General features: G+C 55.2%; 2 protein-coding genes across 3 annotated transcripts in view; both read left to right on the top strand.

Moving 5' to 3' along the window:
* The window catches only part of GDPD5 (glycerophosphodiester phosphodiesterase domain containing 5), a 90,260-nt gene extending 86,168 nt beyond the window's left edge, over window positions 1-4,092 (top strand). Inside the window, exons 16-17 of one of the 2 annotated variants that reach the window (XM_023209373.3) lie at window positions 1,707-1,819; window positions 3,075-4,092. In XM_023209373.3, coding sequence (XP_023065141.1) covers window positions 1,707-1,819; window positions 3,075-3,223 — 262 coding nt within the window. In that variant the 3' untranslated portion in view covers window positions 3,224-4,092. Of the gene's footprint in view, window positions 1-1,706; window positions 1,820-3,071 lie in introns of both variants that reach the window. The other variant, XM_026447473.2, reaches the window with a different exon arrangement.
* Window positions 4,093-8,402: 4,310 nt separating this feature from the next.
* Window positions 8,403-16,982, top strand: KLHL35 (kelch like family member 35). The gene is made up of 6 exons (XM_023209375.1): window positions 8,403-9,274; window positions 10,415-10,599; window positions 12,410-12,528; window positions 13,805-13,993; window positions 15,488-15,676; window positions 16,612-16,982. The coding sequence occupies exons 1-6, from the start codon at window positions 8,403-8,405 to the stop codon at window positions 16,798-16,800; spliced, it is 1,743 nt and encodes a 580-aa protein (XP_023065143.1). The 3' UTR covers window positions 16,801-16,982.
* Window positions 16,983-18,540: the final 1,558 nt, after the last annotated feature.

The following is an 18,540-nucleotide window of genomic DNA, read 5'->3' as shown; positions in this document are numbered from 1 at the left end:
CTGTTCTGGATGTGGCTGGCCAAGAGACCCTGGCCTGACACTGTCCTGGGTTTTGACGTGGATTTCCAGGATGAGACCTAGAGCCAGGGACCCAAGTCTCCCTCCGTCTAGTGCCTTAGCCCCTCCTGGGTCAGGCAGCTTCACCAACCAGCTTCTAGGAGGAGATGCTGTCCCTGGCTATGGGACACTCCCTGAGTCATTCCTCTGTCCGCCCAGTTGACCAGCATCCACACACGCCGGCTGCTGGTGCTGGTGCTGTGTCTGCAGCAGGAGTTGGGCCTTCTCACGGGGAGCTGAGCGTGTCGGGGAGGCTGCCCCATGGTGATTCAGCCGCTGGCACAGACGTGCTGGGTTTGCTCAGACACAGCCAGGGCAGTGTCATTGTCTCCTGGGGATCAGGAGAGGCCTGATGGAGGAAGGGACCCTGGGGGACAAAGGCCAGGGCAGGATACCATTTCCCTGCGGGCCTTATTCTTCCATTCATTCGCTCAACAAGTACAGGTCAGGCTCCCAGGACACGGCAGGTGTTGATGGTGCTGGGGCACAGCGATGAACAGGGAGAGATTTGCTCACTGCCCTCAACGATTCATAGGGCAGCCAGCCTCGCCAGGGTGTCTGTGCCACCCCCCGCCTCCTGCTTTCCCCTTGTCTGCCTGCTCTGTTCATCCATCCATCCACCTGTCCATCTGTCTGTCCGCTTCTGCTGCGCTGACCCCATCTAGTAACTCACAATTGGTTTCTTGTGGAGTCTTGACTCTCTCCATCCCCCAAGCAGGGTTCAGTCCCTGAGAAAGTTGGGTTCTTGTTCCCAAGCTGATCACCCACTCCTCTTGGTGGGGACAGGGGTGAGAGTTCAGTGATCCTTCTGCCTAGATCCCAGGAAAGGTCTAAGTTCAGAGGTCAGGAACCTGGGGCTAGTTCAGAGGAATGACAATAGTGAAGACAGTGGCCTGGGCTGGGCACAGAAACATGAGTCCTTTCCACTTAGTGCCTGGTCCCTGTATGCCCTATGCATGCTCCACCTCCCAGCCCACTCTTGAGTAATTTTACCCCTACCTTGCACCTGTCTCAGCCATCAGGGGGATTCATGCTCTGACCTCCCTCCCCAATAGGACTATCAGGACAGAGCAGCAGCTGGCCCCACTCCAAGTCACTCTAACCCCCTTGCCTTGGGAACCTGTGCAGACCAGCTCTGGGCAAAGACCCCTACCACCTGGCCCCACCCCCCTGCTTTCCTTCCCTCCCTCAGGGTGTCTCCCCAATAGCTTCGCTCAGCCTGGTCATGGTGGTAGAGTTGTAAGAGACATCAGCTGGACTCCCTGAGACTGGTGTGTGCCCCAGCTTAGGTCAACAGAGTCATGCCTACTAAGCTCCTCCTGTTCCCAAATCTGTCCCATTCAAAGAGAGCCAGGTGTATTACTGGGGACACCTGAGACAGAACTAACCAACTCTAGTCCTGGGCCAGGGCTGCTGACTGACGGCTCTGGGGGTAAAAGGGAGGCCGGGGAGCCCTGGCCGAGAGTCAGTAGGCTCTGATTTGAGCCCCAACTCTGCTCTCTCTCTGGGCTTATTTCCCCCTTATACAGTGGGACAAGAGTCCTGCTGGTCTCTCAGGCCACATCCAGAGAGGCTCTGGAAGTAGGCAGGGTCCCTGCTCCAAGGGAGGAGTGAGGAGGGACCTGATGCCCACGGGGCCGTCTCTGCAGGTGGCGCCTGGGTGGCATACGAAGCTACAACCCTGAGCAGATCATGCTGAGCGCTGCAGTGCGCCGGACCAGCCGGGATGTCAGCATCATGAAGGAGAAGCTCATTTTCTCAGGTACACAGCCCTGCAGACAGGTAGAGGCAGGCCCTGGGCCCAGCTTTCTGCACCCCCACATGCAAACAGATGGGTATGCGAACACATTCACGTGTGGCACATACGGGTAGGGACAAGGGCACAGATATACGTAAACCCACCGGGATTACACCCACACACATACAAAGGCATAAGTACATGTGTGAAAACACACACCCCCACACACAGTCATCCACTCTGTCATCCACCATGGCTCGGTGTCAGTGCCATGGTTGGTGGGCAGGGGTGGGGTAGGGAGAGGAGTCTGTTTTGAAGGCCCGTCCCCCTTTGCCTGATTCATACTTGGATCCTACAATATTGGCCTCACCCTTGCTCTTTGCCAGTCCCTGTCAACATTCCCAGTCTGATGGAAGCAGCAGCTACGTAAACAGAGGCATGGAAAGTCGAGTTCCTGCATGGAAAGTCGAGTTCCTGCGATGGGAGTGCTGTGGGGGAGGGCGTGGTCAGGGCTGACTGGGCAGTGAGGAATGCTTTGGGTGCCTGATACACTGAGATGGGGAGGATGCAGAGCGAGCTGAGGAAAGGAAGGGCATTCCAGGTGGGCACGGCATGTGCGCAGAGGTGGCAAGGGAGCACTCCTGGCCTGGGCACCAAGAATGAAGTGTCCCTCTATTGGGCCGAACTCCACTCAGCAGAGCTTTCTTGAGCCTTAGATCCGTGCCCAGCACTCTGCCAGGCCCTGGGGACATAGATGCCCAGAACCCACCCTGGTCCTTGAGGTGTTTTGGGGGCCCAGGCAGCAACCATACAGAATGTGGCCAGGGCAGAGGGAAGCAGGGGCTGGGGTTGCCATGAGGAGGCCCCAACCCGGCCCAGGGCTCTGATGAGGCTCCCAGGAGGCTGAGTGACAGATGAGAAGACTTGAGCCAGACTGTAGGAAAAGGAGGTGGTGTTGGGGCAGCCACTCCTAAGAGAGGGGCCAACACACGCAAAGGCCCTGAGGAGAGTGGACACATGGGTGTCAAGCTCAGGGACACAGGTGGTTTTCTGTGACTGCAAAGTGGAGTCCCAGGGGACAGCAGATGAAGGTGAAGCTAGAGTGCTCAGCAGATACCGAAGGGGCCTTGAGTGCCAGGCTCAATGTCGACCTGAGCCCAGTGGTTTCATCAGCCTCCAAGTGCCCAGCTGGGTGGTACAGCCTTCCCGCCCCATCTGTCACCCATCCTCATGACTGCCTCCTCCCTGACTCACATTCTGTCTCCCTCTGGCCCAGCAGAGATCAGCGATGGTGTAGAGGTCTCCGATGTGCTCTCCGTATGTTCAGACAACAGTTATGACACATATGCCAACAGCACTGCCACCCCTGTGGGCCCCCGAGGGGGTGGCAGCTGCACCAAGACCCTCACGGAGCGGAGTGGGCGTTAGCTGAAGACATGTCTGTCCCACCTTCTATGACACAGAAGCCAGGGGAGCCTAGGAGAGCTGATGGAAGCGTGTCTGAACTCGGAGTGCTCTCGGGAGCTGGCTCCACAGCCTCCTTGTGGGCTCCAGCCCCTTGTCAGCCGCAGCCTCTCTTCAGGGGGACTCCCGTGTCCCCCTGAGGCCCAGCTGGACCAGGACTCCAGCCTCTCAGATGCCCCTGCAGGCCTGGGGCTCCTTCTGGGTGGTGTGGAGCCTAGGGCTTGGGCCCCTCTTCTGAGGCCCTCTCCTATATCCTGACTTGGAAGCTCTGATGGGTCATGGGCCATGCCATGCCCCCTGTGGCAATGGAGGGTGCGGATGCTCACCTGTGCTGTCTGTCCTCCTATCTGTGCCCCGAGGCACCTGAATTCTCTGTTTTTATCCTGCTCCAAGGGCCTGGGCCGGGCCTCTACCCAAAGCAACTCTGCTCTTCCTGTCAGTCTCAAAGCACAAGGAGGTTCGGCCCAGGAGGAAGCCAGCTGCAGTGTGGAGACACGACCTCCTCCCCAATCCGCCTCATGCCACCACCAACCCCCTGTGCCAGGAGCAGATCTGAGCCACATTCCCTAGGAGCAGCTGGAGATGGCCAGAAGAGTGAGCTCAGGGCTACTGGATCCTATGCCGAAGTGTCCAGCAGACCTCGGGGCAGAAGAGTCCCCTAACCCAGGAGTCCACAGACTGATTTAACCTCAGGTTCCCACATCAGTGGCCACAGGGCAGGGCCCACCTGGTAAAAGTGTTCTGGACATGGTCAGGGTGGGTGTGTAGCTAAGTAGGCCTGCACAGAGGGAACCCAAGGGGCTCGGCCAATGGGATTAAAGCTGCCATTTTGATGTGTGTTGTCTCTGAATTGCCAGCAGGAGGGTGGGGACAAGTGCACTGGGTCTAGGTTTCAGTTCTGACCCTATGATTTGAGGAGGAACCATTCTCAGGAATGAATGGGAAAGCGGCAGGATGGTGCCTCCCTTCTCTGGGTCCACCGTGGTGCCAGTGGCTGGGAGCCGGTATCCTCACGTGGTGGATGGGGAGACAGTCTTGGAGAGGTAAAAGTGACCTCCAAAGGCCACACAGCTTAGAACAGGCCAAGCCAGAATCCCACGCAGAGTCTGACCCCAGCGCATATGTATGTCTCCCGAAGGCTAGGAATGACACGCAGAGGGGGAGGGCTCCTGGGTCCAATGCAGGGCTGGGAGTGGGACTGGCAGGTGCCCTCACGGCCACATGAAGGCATTCTGAGCCTCCCGGCTATGTTGGGACAGGCCTTCAGCACAGGGAGGCCTCTTCCCCATGTGACGAGTTTGGCTTTGACTTCTCTGAGCTTTGGACCTGCCTGAGGAGGGCCCATGCCCATGCCCAGGACTGGGGACACCTGGGCTGAAAGCCAAAGTACAGCCCTGGGACCACAGGTGTCCTTTCCTTCAGTCTTTGGGATTTCTGCTGTCTGTGAGCAGGAGTCAGTGGTGGCGTCTGAGCAGGCCTGTAACTCCCCTCTTTGTCCTGAGAGTCTGCCTGGTCATGGGTGTGTCCTGAGGGAAAAGGGGGAAGCTGAGCCCCAGCTCCAGCCTGCATCAAATTAACTCCATGCTTCCTGGGAGCCAAGGGACATGTCTCTTCCAAACAGGAGTCTTCTGGATATAATTCTTGGGTCTAGGAGATTCTGGCATGCAAATGTTGGAAGCTCCCCTGGGCCCCCACAGTAGCCTGGAGGAGTGGCCCTCCTGCCCCTGCTACTGAATGTCTGGCAAGTGCTCCTCTTCTTGGGGCAGAGGTCAGCTCCCGCCTCTCCTTGGGCTCAAGGGAGTGAGACTCAGAGCCACTGTGCCCCCCGCCCCACACATGCTTAGTCACATTGGCATCTACATGGTCACACAGCCACATGTCCACACGCAGCCCAGTGCTACACAGTCACTTCATTCCATGTACTTCCACAATCACGCATAGTCACCCTGGAACCTACATGCCCACAACTGCACGATGACACCCCTCCCACACCCCAACTCCAGCACCATACACCTTCAAACCCTTGTCCTCATTCAGGAACAAGGCCAGCACCAGGTCACCCCCAAACCCAGGCACAAATCCAAATCCAAATCCAAATCCTGGAGTTGCACACACAGTCAATCCACTCTTATGCTCCTTCTTTCTTTCCCTCCCTCCCAGGGCTAGTCCAAGAGTAGAACAAAAGCCCAGTATCCCCCTCCCCACTCGCTTCTCCCTTCCTCTCCCTCCCCCTCCCTCCTGGCGTCCAGCCCCTTTGTCCTCCCGCAGCTGAGCCCGAGCAAACAGCGAACGGGGGTCTGGGCAGAGCAGCACGAACATTGGAGCCTGGGCTGCCAGGGGTGTGGGCAGCAGGCACAGGCAGGAGTGATACCTGTGAGAGCAGCAGCTGCGGAGCACTTGGGAGAGGGTGTGGCCAGGTAAGCGCCAGGTGCATGGGGCAAGGCTTAGGCTGCAGGGCCGCCCCGGCTGCGTGGTGTCCACAAGTCTGAGATGGGGAGGATGCGGGGGAGGTGCTTGGGTAATGGTTTCAAGTGGATGTGGGTGTAAAAAAGAGTGACGGTGGCGTGTTCGGGTCAGCTTCTATAGGCTGGGCCCTTCAGTCTGCATCATCACCCCTGGCTTGAAGTGCTTAGACTCAGCCAAGAAGGGAGGATACTCATTGAGCCCTACCTGGGAATTTTTACCTTCTGTGTTCCAACTGGGTGTCCTTCGACCCCCAGACTGGGGATCCCAGAGTGAATGCTGGATCTGATGTCACTGTGTGTCCAGAGCGCCCAGTGCAGTAGATAGTAAAATGAAAAAGTACTGACACACTTCCTAGGAGGGAACTCTTTCTCCCCCAGGGAGCTGCTTGTGCTGTGGGACACCTTTGCAAGAAGTCCATCCTTATGCTAATGGGACCGGCCCTCTTGGATTTCAACTCAGAGTGTAGTTGCTTTCTGGGCTAGCGGAGGACAGACTGGTTGCAGCGAGCTGTGATGACCGGTCTCACTTCCCTCCACCTCCTGGTTGCTCCTTGGGACACACCCCCACCCTGGCAAGTGTGGCATGCAAACCCTGGAGCCAGGTGGATTCAGGATCCAGTCTCTCCACTTGGGCAAAAGTAGTTAACTTTCTTGCCCACCAGGGAGCTCATTTCTCACGATGCTGACCAGGGGATCCACGGCCCGGGATGACCAGGGCATGAAAGCCAGACTGACACTGGGCAGGATCTGACCTCCAGAAGCAGCAGAGCAGCTGGGAGCAGAAGGATGGAAGGAGAGGCAGGGCGCAGAGGGTGGACCTGAGCCCCCTAGAGTAAGCTGATGGAAAGGAGTGAACTCCCTGTCCCTGGAGGTGTGCAAGTAGAGGCTGTGTGTTCATAATGGCCAAATCATAACCAGCATGGCCCAGCCCCTCAGTCTGCAGAGCGCCTTCACAAACACCCCTCTGCTGAGCCTCGCCGCAAACCTCTGAAGGGCAGGTGTCCTGTGTGTGCTTGTTTCCCTTATGACAAACTAAAGGGGCAGGGGTGGGCTAAAGAAACTTCTCAGGTTGTGAGAATGAAATTAAATTATGTCTATAAAAGTAACTGGCACACACAGTGTCCTCCCTTCCTCTCGAGTAAAAACAATACAGGGAAACACCCATGTAGCTTGTACTGTGTACCAGCACTTTTCATAAAGCCCATGTAATAGTCATGAAGCCACAGCCCTGTGAGGTAGGGATCCCATTTCAGATGAGATAACTGCGGCCAGGACCGGCAGGTGAGAGGAGTGACTTGCCCCCGGCCACACCGTGAGCCAGTGGCAGGGACTGGGTTAGTTTGTTCCTAGAGTTCTTTCCACTTCCAGACGGTGCTACCTGGAGACCACCAAGAGAACTCACTAGAGAGAGAAAGGGCCAGCTTCCCTCAGCCTGGGCTCTAACCTTTCACCCTCTCAGAATTCGCCCATCCTTCTCAGCTGGAAGATTCCCCTCAAGGACGCCCTCCCTGACTCCCCTCCACCTGGGTCCAGCGCCCCTTCTATGAACTCCCCTAACACCCGGTGCCTCCCCATGGCACCCCGCCAGACTGGGAGCTCCGGGCACACCGAAACTATGGTTGTCTTGCTCACTGCCTGGCACAGAAAAGGCTCCCAATAAATACTTGAATCTGTTTGCGCGAATGCTGTGTGTATGATGCTGTCTATCGGGGGAATGCTCAGGGTGTGGTCAGTGCTCAGCACCTACCGGAGATGGGCAGGAGACAGGCAGGATTGAGCAGAGGACGGTCGAGTTATTGTACCCTCTCTCCTGCACACGCACACACTGGGTCTCTGTGGGGCAGCCTTAGTCCCTTGACCCAGGACTTCAACTCCTGTCACGGGACCCTCCTTACACAGATGTATTTCCAGGTTCCAGTAACTTCCCCGCTCCCCCGCTTCAGACCCCGGGGCGGCCAAGGCGCCTTGCTATTAATAGCTTGGGGAACAGCCCTCCTCCTGCTGGAGTCCCTAACGCCGACTCCGCTGTTGAAAATAGTTCCGGCCGGGCGCGGTGGCTCAAGCCTGTAATCCCAGCACTTTGGGAGGCCGAGGTGGGCGGATCACGAGGTCAGGAGATCAAGACCATCCTGGCAAACACGGTGAAACCCTGTCTCTACTAAAAAATACAAACAAATTAGCCGGGCGAGGTGGCAGGCGCCTGTAGTCCCAGCTTCTAGGGAGGCTGAGGCAGGAGAATGGCGTGAACCCAGGAGGCGGCGGAGCTTGCAGTGAGCCGAGATTGTGCCACTGCACTCCAGCCTGGGCGACAGAGCGAGACTCCGTCTCAAAAAAAAAAAACAAAACAAAAAAAAAAAAAAGAAAATAGTTCCTTTATTAGACCCTCCTCCGATTATCCTATTTGAGAGCGTGCCATCTGTCTCCTGCAGATATCGATAGGAAAACGCGTAGCGAGTTTGAAGAACCGAAAGGGGCACTGAGTGTCTGAGTGGGTAGGCAAGGCAGAATGTCGTGCTGGTGAGGCGGGGCTGGGGCACTGTAGCCATAAGGAACCTGAACGGAGGGGACAGTCGCTGAACAAATGGTCAAGGGAGGAAATAAACGGATGAGGGCGGTCGCCTCTCCCGGCCGCAGCCAGGTGACTTCCCCGACGCTGTTTGTGTTCCCTCCCCGGCAGGATGCGGCAAGGCCCTGGGCCGGAGGAGTCGGAGCCGGGCTGCGAGGTGCCGTGCGCGGGCCCGTGCCACGCGCAGCGCGTGCTGCAGACCCTGAACACGTACCGGCGGAGCGGTACCCTCACCGACGTGGTGCTGCGCGCCGGCGGCCGCGACTTTCCATGCCACCGCGCGGCGCTCAGCGCGGGCAGCGCCTACTTCCACAGCTTGTTCGCGGCCGGGCGGCCCGAGCGCGGCCAGGCAGTGGTGCCGGTAGCTCCCGAGGCGCCAGGCACAAGCCCGGCCGGGGCGGCGGCGGCGCTGGCCGTGGTGCTCGACTACGTGTACGGAGCGGGCGTGCGGCTGCGCGAGGAGGACGAGGCGGCGGCCGTGCTAGCGCTGGCGGAGCGGCTGGGCGTGGCAGGCCTGCGCGAGGCCTGCGTACGCTTCCTCGAGGGCAGCCTGCGCGCAGCCAACAGCCTAGCGCTGCGCCGCCTGGCCGCCGCCTTCTCGCTGGCTCCGCTGGCCGAGCGCTGCGGCCGCGTCGTGCGCCAGGCTTTCGCCGAGGTGGCGCGCCACGCCGACTTCCTGGAGCTGGCGCCCGACGAGGTGGCGGCGCTGCTGGCTGACCCTGCGCTGGGCGTGGCGCGCGAGGAGGCTGTGTTTGAGGCGGCCATGCGCTGGGTGCGCCACGACGCGCCGGCCCGCCGCGGGCAGCTGCGACGCCTGCTGGAGCACGTGCGCCTGCCGCTACTGGCGCCCGCCTACTTCCTGGAGAAGGTGGAGGCGGACGAGCTACTGCAGGCCTGCGGCGAGTGCCGCCCGCTGCTGCTGGAGGCCCGCGCCTGCTTCATCCTGGGCCGCGAGGCCGGTGCGCTGCGGACCCGGCCGCGGAGGTACGGCCGCCGTCCCCTAGCCTCCCGCCCTCCGTTCTTCCCACCTTCTTCCACCGCCCATTCATTCCTTCATCATCATTTAGTACTGCCTCTTGATGATATGCAGACATTCGTTAAACATTTTAGAGGCTCGGTGCCCATAATTCTGCCCTTGAAGAGTTAACAAGCCAGTGAGGGAGATGCAGAGACCCCACCCCTGCGCTCACTGTTTCTTTCGCCCATGCAACCGTAATTCCGAGTACTTACTACTCTACGCAAGTTCTGTGCAGGGTGCCTGGGTGCGGAAGTGATTTGAAAACACTGTTTGCCCTCTGGGAGCTCGCAGTCTAATGAGGGATAGAAATAGGCAGGAGCATGGGGAAACGGTGAAAGCCGCCTGCCCCACCCCTGGAAAGCCAGACTGAGAGGCTCTGAGCAGAGTAGCCCTTAATCATGCCTCCAGAGACTACACTGTCTCTAACACTAAGCACAGGGCCTGGGACAGAGATCCTCAAATATGTGCCAAAGGAATTAGAAAACCAGTGGCTAAAGGGTATGGTAATTCTGGTGGGGTCAGATGCTTGAGGGGTCAATGAGAGGGAAGAATGATGGGCTGAAAGGGCGAGTTATCCGGCTTAATGGAATTAGGGATGAGGGGATGTCATAGGAGGAGGGAGGCAGCAGAATCAGCGGTTGGAGGTGAGAAAAGAGTGTTGAAGATGAGTTAGCGACAGACAAACCTGGGCTTGAATTCCAGCTCGTCATGACGCTTGATGGCTGCATGACTTTGGGCACGCCATGGTATGTGAGCCTCAGTTTCCTCCCGTGTGAAAGGGGTAATAATCCCTACGAATAGAATTGCCATACGGATTAAACGAGGTTGTTTTTCTAGGTGAGGGCAAGGGCTCTGTAAAGATTTTTTTTTTTTCTGTAGTTTAGAGGTCAGCAGAATGCGGTAAGAATGAGCGATTCTCTTCCTAATACCCACAGGGAAAGTTGGAAGTGGCAGAGTCTAGCGGGAGTGGGGCCGGGGGTCGGGTGGGCGGGGGTGATGACAAAAGCGCATGAAAGGGCAGCGGGACCGTGCAGTGTGGTCGAGAGGGTAAGAGAGGGCCGAACTTGGGTGCGGCCCAACAGGCACTGGGCTTATCCGCACGCCAGATTCATGGACCTAGCTGAAGTGATCGTGGTCATCGGCGGTTGCGACCGCAAAGGTCTCCTGAAGCTGCCCTTTGCCGATGCCTACCACCCAGAGAGCCAGCGGTGGACCCCACTGCCCAGCCTGCCCGGCTACACTCGCTCAGAATTCGCCGCCTGTGCTCTCCGCAATGACGTCTACGTCTCCGGTGAGGGCGGAGCCGCAACGGGAGCTCACACGGGATTGGCTAGTAGCCTCCGCATTCTGCCCCCTTTGCTTTTTCCTCCAATTGGGAGAGGGGGGCGGGATGTGTTCTGATAACTTACAGTTGTTGGCTGAAGTGAGCAGAGCTAACTACGGGTGTGACCCCCCCCCGCCCCGTTATTCAGCAATGTTAACTTCAATCCATATGATTACTTTTTGTTCTGAGCAGGTTTCTTAGGGAATTCAATTCGTATTAGTATTAATAATCACTTCATCTAGCCTACTATGTGCCGAACATTATGCTAAGAAGCTTACATTCGTTATCATTAAATCCCCCTACAATGCTGTTTTACAGATAAGAAAGGATCAGAGAGGCTCAGAATCTCCCGTTGTCTCAAAAATGGCAAAGCTAGGAGGAACACACATCTGTTTGATACCAACAAACTGTGTCCTCCCTGAGGCTCAGGCCCTTGAAGACTCAGAGAAGCATAAAACACAGTCCTTGCTCCCCTGGAGTGTCCTGGAGAGGAGAGAGAGACTTCAATTTTACCACCAGGCAGAATGTGATCAGAATTCTGAGTCCCCAGATGATCTGGAATGCCACTCAGGGAATCTAGCCAGGGTTCATAGAAGAGATGATTTTTCAGTTGGACCTTGAAAGTTGGAGGGAACAGTATAGGCAAAGGCATAAGGGCAGGGACTTGCAGAAAGGAACCCTGGGGACTCAGGGCTCTGAAGTGCAGGTTGAGTAACACAGGTGAGGCAGGAGTCAGATCACGGAGGCTTTGAGTCTGGGGCTAGGTGGATTGACCTTAATGTTGTAAAGAACTATGGGTGCCTGCAAAGGGTAAGGAGCAGGAGAATAAGCCAGGGAGGCCTCACAGACCATCCAGGCCACAGATTACCACTGGACAATTTATCCAAGTCCACTGATGGTTCTGAGCAACATGTGGGGCCTCTTTGGGTGCCACTAGGAATAAACAAAGATGGGGGCTACCAAACAGATGTGGCTCTGGTCACAGGCTCAGGCTGAAGGGTGCAGTTAGGGTTGTCCTCAGAGAGGCTCCCATTGAGAGGTGGATCCCTGGCCAAGATCCCCAGGGTGGCCAGACATGGTAAGGGAGAGTCCACATCCTGCGTCCCCAGTGCCTGGCCCCATAAGGCATACCATGTCCTCCAACAGCACCAATGCTGGGCCTGGAGCCAGAACTCGGGTTCTGGCTCTGACAAAAGGCCATGTAGTCTTCAGCAGGTCATTGTTGGTCTCTAAGCCTCATCTGAGTTTCTTATATGTAAACTGGGTGTAGTATTCCCAACACCTCATGGAGGGATGAGATCAGAAGTGAAATTGTGCAGGTGAAGGTGGGAGTGAGGGTTATTGGGTCACCCTTTACCCCTCCTGGCTCCTAGTGCAGCTGGCTCTGCTTTTCCTGGGTCCCCAGTACATTCCAGATGCTTGCCTTGGGTACCCTTTGTACTCTTACCTTTCGTACAGCGGCCCCCTCTTTGCTTCCCTGAGCACAGAGCCTGGCACACCACCAGCACCACCATAAGGCGCCCAGTGAAAACCAGCCACTTTTTCCTGAATCTGTCAGGGCTTCTCCCCTCAAGGGTCATAACTCAAGACATTCTCACCACTTATTCAAAGCACACTGTCTAGGTCACAGGCCTAGAGTCTTACACCAGCTCAAGAAGTCCTCTTGCTGCCTTCCCTTAACCTTTCCTTTGGATCTGGGGGCCCTAGTTTCTAGCTCTTTGCGGGTGCTTGGGATAGCAAGAGAACCTGTGGGCAACAGCTGCTTCTCTCTCCCTAGGAGGCCACATCAACAGTCATGATGTGTGGATGTTTAGCTCCCATCTGCACACCTGGATCAAGGTAGCCTCTCTGCACAAGGGCAGGTGGAGGCACAAGATGGCAGTTGTGCAGGGGCAGGTAGGCACGAGCTGCAGCGGCTGCCCTGGGACCCAAGGTACAGATCTGTGGATGTCCTGGAGGGAGGTTGTCTAAAACCCTCTTTGTAAGAAGGGGTCTGAGGCCCCCCAAAAAAGAGACTTGTCCAAGGTCACATAATAATGGCTGATGTTAATAATAGCAATTACTGTAATAGTAACAGCCTGATGGTCAAGGATGTGGGCTCTGGGGCCATACAATCTAGGTTTGAATCTTGATTGTGCCACTCAAGACTAAAAGAATCTGTGGGCCGGGCACAGTGGCTCACACCTGTAATCCCAGCACTTTGGGAGGCTGAGGTGGGTGGATCACGGGTCAGGAGATCGAGACCATCCTGGCTAACACGGTGAAACCCCATCTGTACTAAAACTACAAAAAATTAGCCTAGCGTGGTGGCAGGTGCCTGTAGTCCCAGCTACTCAGGAGGCTGAGGCAGGAGAATGGCGTGAACCCGGAAGGCAGAGCTTGCAGTGAGCCGAGATCATGCTACTGCACTCCAGCCTGGGAGATGAGACTCTGTCTCAAATAAAAAGGATCTCTCAACTATCTTCGTATGCTACATCCCAAATTCAGAAACAAAAATGCTTCTTAGAATCAATTAAGTGGGGTGGTAAAGTCTCAATACCAGCTATATAGCTATTATTATTATTATTATTTTAAAATTTTTTCTGAGACGGAGTCTCGCTCTGTGGCCCAGGCTGGAATGCAGTGGTGCAATCTTGGCTCACTGCAAGCTCCGCCTCCCAGGTTCACGCCACTCTTCTGCCTCAGCCTTCAGAGTAGCTAGGACTACAGGCACCGGCCACCAGGCCGGCTAATTGTTCTTGTATTTTTGGTAGAGACGGGGTTTCACCGTGTTAGCCAGGATGGTCTCTGTCTCCTGACCTTGTGATCTGCCCGCCTCGGCCTTCCAAAGTGCTGGGATTACAGGCATGAACCACCGCGCCCGGCCTAGCTATTATTATTAAGCATCAGCTTGGTGCCAGGTGTTTTACAACTGTAACCCGCATTCAGTACCCATCCTAAAGAGAGGTCGCATTATCTCCCCTAAATGAGAGGAAACCAGCTCAGGGAGGTACAGCAACTGGGTGGAGGCCACCCAGGTGGTGGCAGCACTGGGCTCCGGGGTCAGTTTGGTCTTGAAGCTGGGTTGGGGACAGGGATAGTTTCCAGCTCAAAGACTGTAAAACTGAAGGGGTGAGGCCGAGGGGCCTAAGGCCCTGGCACCCGGCTCCACGGCCCATGTCCTCACTTGCAGCTGTTCGCGGTGGGTGGTTTCGACGGCCTGAGGCGCCTGCACAGCGTGGAGCGCTACGACCCCTTCTCCAACACCTGGGCGGCCGCCGCGCCCCTCCCGGAGGCCGTGAGCTCAGCGGCGGTAGCGTCCTGCGCGGGCCAGCTCTTCGTGATTGGGGGCGCCAGGCAGGGCGGCGTCAACACGGACAAGGTGGGCGCGGGCCTCGGGCGCAAGAGGGCGTTGAAGGCTGCGGCGACCACTGTGTGCCAGGCGCAGAGCTGGGCGTTTCCGTGCCCTTGTCTGTTTCCTCGCTTAATCCCATCAACAGCCCAGACCAGTCACCTCCATGTTTCAGGGAAGGAAATGAGCAGAAAAATGACCCCAAGGTCACAGTGGGTCAGCAGCACACTGGGACTCAAATGTATGGGCTGGCACCACATAAGTTTCATACATTTTAAAAATTGAGGGCAAGATAGTTAAAATGCTTTCGTTATATTCCAAAAATAATACATTACTGAAAATTTAGAAAACAGAAAAATAGAAAAAAAACCCCATAATCCCACCATCCAGGCAGAGCTGCTATTTATATTTTGGTGCATTGCCTTACAGGCTTCCACTGAATTGATTTTTGTTTTTCTTACAGTTCTGTTTTCTCACTGTTAGAATTTTGCATTCTGCATTTTATTCTAATTTAGGTATGAGCACTTTCCACGTGATTAGCAACTTTACAGCCATCATTTCAATGTCTCTACTATTCCACTTGGTAGATGAACTAGAGTCTACTCATCTTTTATTGTTGGACATTTAGGCTTTTTCCAAATAAAAATATTTATCATAGCAGTTCCTTCCCTCCCCTGATGGCCTCATAAGCCTGTGGTCCTGGGACTTGACTCTTTCCCAAATTTGGGTGCCCACCCTTCCTTATTCCCTGACCACATTCTTTCAGCAAACCCTCCTGGAGCTGAGTGATGGGCACTCATGGTAGGAGGCCCCATTTAACACCATCCATGCAGCACTGATTTGTTATAGGCTGCTGTGGTGGAATGGGGGGGGTCTCCAAGGAAACAGTTGAAACAGTGAGTGAGGTGAGCAGGCAGCTAAGTACAGAAACTGTTAAGGGCATCAGAAACACCCATGGCCATGTGGACAGCTGTAGAAATAGGGCTGCAAGACACCTCAGCTGGAATCGTATGACCTGAGAGCACCTGGAAAAAAGCAAGTTGACAGTGTATGCAGCCAGGAACACATCCCTATGGGGGGGGGTCTGCTATGAGAACCCTCTATAACCCTAAAGCAGACGGTACCTCTTCTAGCTCGGTATGATGTGCTCTATGATTAATCTTACATGAGGCGACTGTGTTCTCCATCAAAGGACAGACTGTTCCTGTGTGTGTGTGTTGGGGGGTGGGGAGGGGGAACACCAGGGAAGCCTTTAAGGATGGGGTGGCATTTGAGCAGGTCCTTGAAAGATGGGGAGGCTTTTGACAAAGGGAGTCCAGAAGCAGAGGACAGAACATATAACTAGATGAAGAGCCCTTGAGGACAGGGACAGTGGATCTCCCCCTCCCTCCCAGATGCTTGCTCGGGCCAGGTGTCATCGTTTTGAATGAGTGCCCCCAGGGAGAGAGGTGGCAGCATGTGGGCAGTGGGGCATTTGGGATGGGGCAGTGAGTCTTCATCACCACTGCTCCTCTTGCCCCTCAGGTGCAGTGCTTTGACCCCAAGGAGGACCGGTGGAGCCTGCGGTCACCAGCACCCTTCTCAGAGCGGTGTCTCGAGGCCGTCTCCCTTGAGGACACCATCTATGTCATGGGGGGTCTCATGAGCAAAATCTTCACCTATGATCCAGGCACAGATGTGTGGGGGGAGGCAGCTGTCCTCCCCAGTCCTGTGGTAAGTGGAAGCTTCAAGGCAGGAGAGCAGAACCCACTTCTAAGGCTCTGGATCTTGGAGCTTGTGAATCTTGTGTGACTCCATGCTAGGTGGTTTTATTATACATCGCTCTCTAGCTTTGTCCTCACAGTGATAGTGAACCATGCATTTCACAGATGAGAAGACTGGCCTTAGAGAGGTTCAGCACCTGGCCCAGGCTAACTAGGCCCTGTTAAGGCAGAGTCTAGAACCCTGCAGTCCCAAGTGCTATAGCTTTGAGTGGGGATTTGGTCCAAATGACCCTGTGGTCTCTCCTGCCCTGAAGGCCACTGCTAGTAACCAGTCATAGGGTAAGAGGTGGGGAAGGGAGTTGCCAAGTTCTGCTCTAGTGATATCACAGCAGGGAGGCCCAAGTCTTGGAAGCTCTGGCCCCTGCAGTTCCTTGCCTCCCCTACCTTCGTCTCCATCCCCTGAAACTCCAGAGATTACACAGGTATGGTTGGACTGGTGGTCTCTGCCAGTTCTGACCTTTGGTGACCTTAAGTGGTGAGAATTCAGGTTTCCCTGAGTCTGCGATTCTAAGATGGCAGCAGTCGAGATTATTGTTATTGGTGTGCTTACCATATTCCAGGCTCTATATAAAATGCTTTACATGCTTAACATCCATTAACTGTTAAGGGAACCCTGTGAAGAAGGCACTCTAGTTCTTCTCCCTTTGCAGATGAGGAAACTGAGGTCCAGAGAGGTTAAGTGACTTGCCTAAGGCCATTCACTGAATAAGGGTCAAGCTAGAGCTGGAACTCAGATGATCCATCCGGTTTCCTGCCTCTCTACAATCCAGATTGCCTGTTCACAGTCTGTGGGTCAAGGTCCTATTATCTGGCCTGGCCAGGCAGGGACAGAAGGAGCCCCAGGCTGAACCTGATAGTTAATTGTCTTTCTGTCTGTCCACTCAGGAAAGCTGTGGAGTCACTGTGTGTGATGGGAAGGTCCACATCCTTGGTGGGCGGGATGATCGCGGAGAAAGCACCGATAAGGTCTTCACCTTTGACCCCAGCAGTGGGCAGGTGGAGGCCCAGCCATCCCTGCAGCGCTGCACCAGCTCCCACGGCTGTGTCACCATCATCCAGAGCTTGGGCAGGTGACTCAGATTTGGACAGCCTGAGCCAGGAGGCGGAGAGGCACGCGGAGCTCAGGCGCACACTCTGCTCCCTCATGGCACCTCCACACAAACAGCCCTTCACTTAACAGTCTCTTTTCTTGTAGAAATAAAACCTTGTTGGGTCTGTGTTCCAGCTGCAGTCTGCCCTGACTGAGATGGAATGTCCAATATTTGCTCCCTGTGTTTACTCTTGATGAAGCACTTTTATACCACTGCATTTATACCACTGTGTTTACTCTTGATGAAGCACTTTTATATCTGTTTGGGCTACTATCACAAAACATCTTAGACTGGGTGATTTATAGACAACAGAAGTTTATTTCTCATACTTCTCAAGGCTGGGAAGTGTAAGATCAGGTGGCCAGCAGATCTGGTGTTTGGTGAGGGCTCTCTGCTTCCTAAATAATATTTTCTTGCTAAGTCTCCACATGTGAGAGGGGGCCAGGCAGCTCCTTCCGACTTCTTCTATAAGGCTCTAATCCCATTCATGAGAATTCCACCCTCATTCCCTAAGCAATTTAATGCCTTCCCAAAGGCCCCACCTCTTACTACGATCGCTTTGGGTATTAGGTTTTGACACATACATTACCTCATTTACTTTCAAAATAGTAGTATGGGCATTTTAAAAAACTATATTTCATGCATAAAAAACACACTATATATATAAACAGTTAAAGAATAAAAAAATGCCGGGCTCAGTGGCTCAAGCCTGTAATCCCAGCACTTTGGGAGGCCAAGACGGGCGGATCACGAGGTCAGGAGATCGAGACCATCCTGGCTAACCCGGTGAAACCCCGTCTCTACTAAAAAATACAAAAAACTAGCCGGGCGAGGTGGCGGGCGTCTGTAGTCCCAGCTACTCGGGAGGCTGAGGCAGAAGAATGGTGTGAACCCGGGAGGTGGAGCTTGCAGTGAGCTGAGATCTGGCCACTGCACTCCAGTCTGGGCGACTCTTGTCTCAAAAAAAAAAAAAAAAAAAAAGAAAGAAAGAGATGGTTACAAACACCTCTGTAGGCCCGTGTCTGTTCCCAAACACATCCTTTCCCACGCTCCTCCGAGACGAAGTTACCATCCTTAAATTTGAGATTATCAGCACTCACTGCTAGGAGCTGGAGACAAGCAGGGGCGCCCCCGCCATTCATGGAAGAGGCTGAAACAAAACAAAAAGAGTTATGGATCCCTGAACAACCACGGAGTGGAGGCTCACAGCAAACTGCAGGCCCAGGGTGGGGGCACCATAGCCATGGGCCTCCGAGAAGTCACCCTGGCTCTGCACCTGAACCTGTTAGGTGTACAACGTCAATGGGGGCACAAGCCCCTGATGTCATAAGCCTGAGGCTCTAGGGGCAACAACAAACTGCTGGGTAGGGAGGGGTGAGCTCAGAGAGGGAGAGGGAACAAAAGATGCAATAGACAGATTCTGTGAGGCTCTGTGCGTATCGCTGTGAGGCCTGGAGGAGCTGGCCAGGCCCCAGCTGCAGGCTCCCCCTCATTTGTACTCAGATTGCCTTTGGAAGAAGAGCGATCATCTGCTCCTTGCATCTCCCTCCAGCACAGAGCCAGCCTCACATCCCACCCCATCTTCCAAAGCCCCAGGGCCCTGTCTACAGGGTCCCTCCAGCTGGGGCCGGCCCATCACAGCAGGCATAAAGGCCCGGGTCCCAGCTGAGCTCCGACCGACTGATTATCCCAGATTAGGGAGCCTGTGACCATCTGGACACAG

This window comes from Piliocolobus tephrosceles, chromosome 13, assembly GCF_002776525.5.
Source record: "Piliocolobus tephrosceles isolate RC106 chromosome 13, ASM277652v3, whole genome shotgun sequence".
Taxonomy (NCBI): domain Eukaryota; kingdom Metazoa; phylum Chordata; class Mammalia; order Primates; family Cercopithecidae; genus Piliocolobus; species Piliocolobus tephrosceles.
Note: the sequence above shows the minus strand (reverse complement) of the source record. Positions and strands in the feature narration are given on the sequence as shown.

Excerpts from the sequence above, each read along its gene's own strand:
- KLHL35 (XM_023209375.1), top strand. The coding sequence starts at position 8,403 with ATGCGGCAAGGCCCTGGGCCGGAGGAGTCGGAGCCGGGCTGCGAGGTG. Across the intron at positions 9,275-10,414 it reads CTGCGGACCCGGCCGCGGAG|ATTCATGGACCTAGCTGAAG; the intron begins GTACGGCCGCCG and ends TCCGCACGCCAG. Across the intron at positions 15,677-16,611 it reads CTGTCCTCCCCAGTCCTGTG|GAAAGCTGTGGAGTCACTGT; the intron begins GTAAGTGGAAGC and ends CTGTCCACTCAG.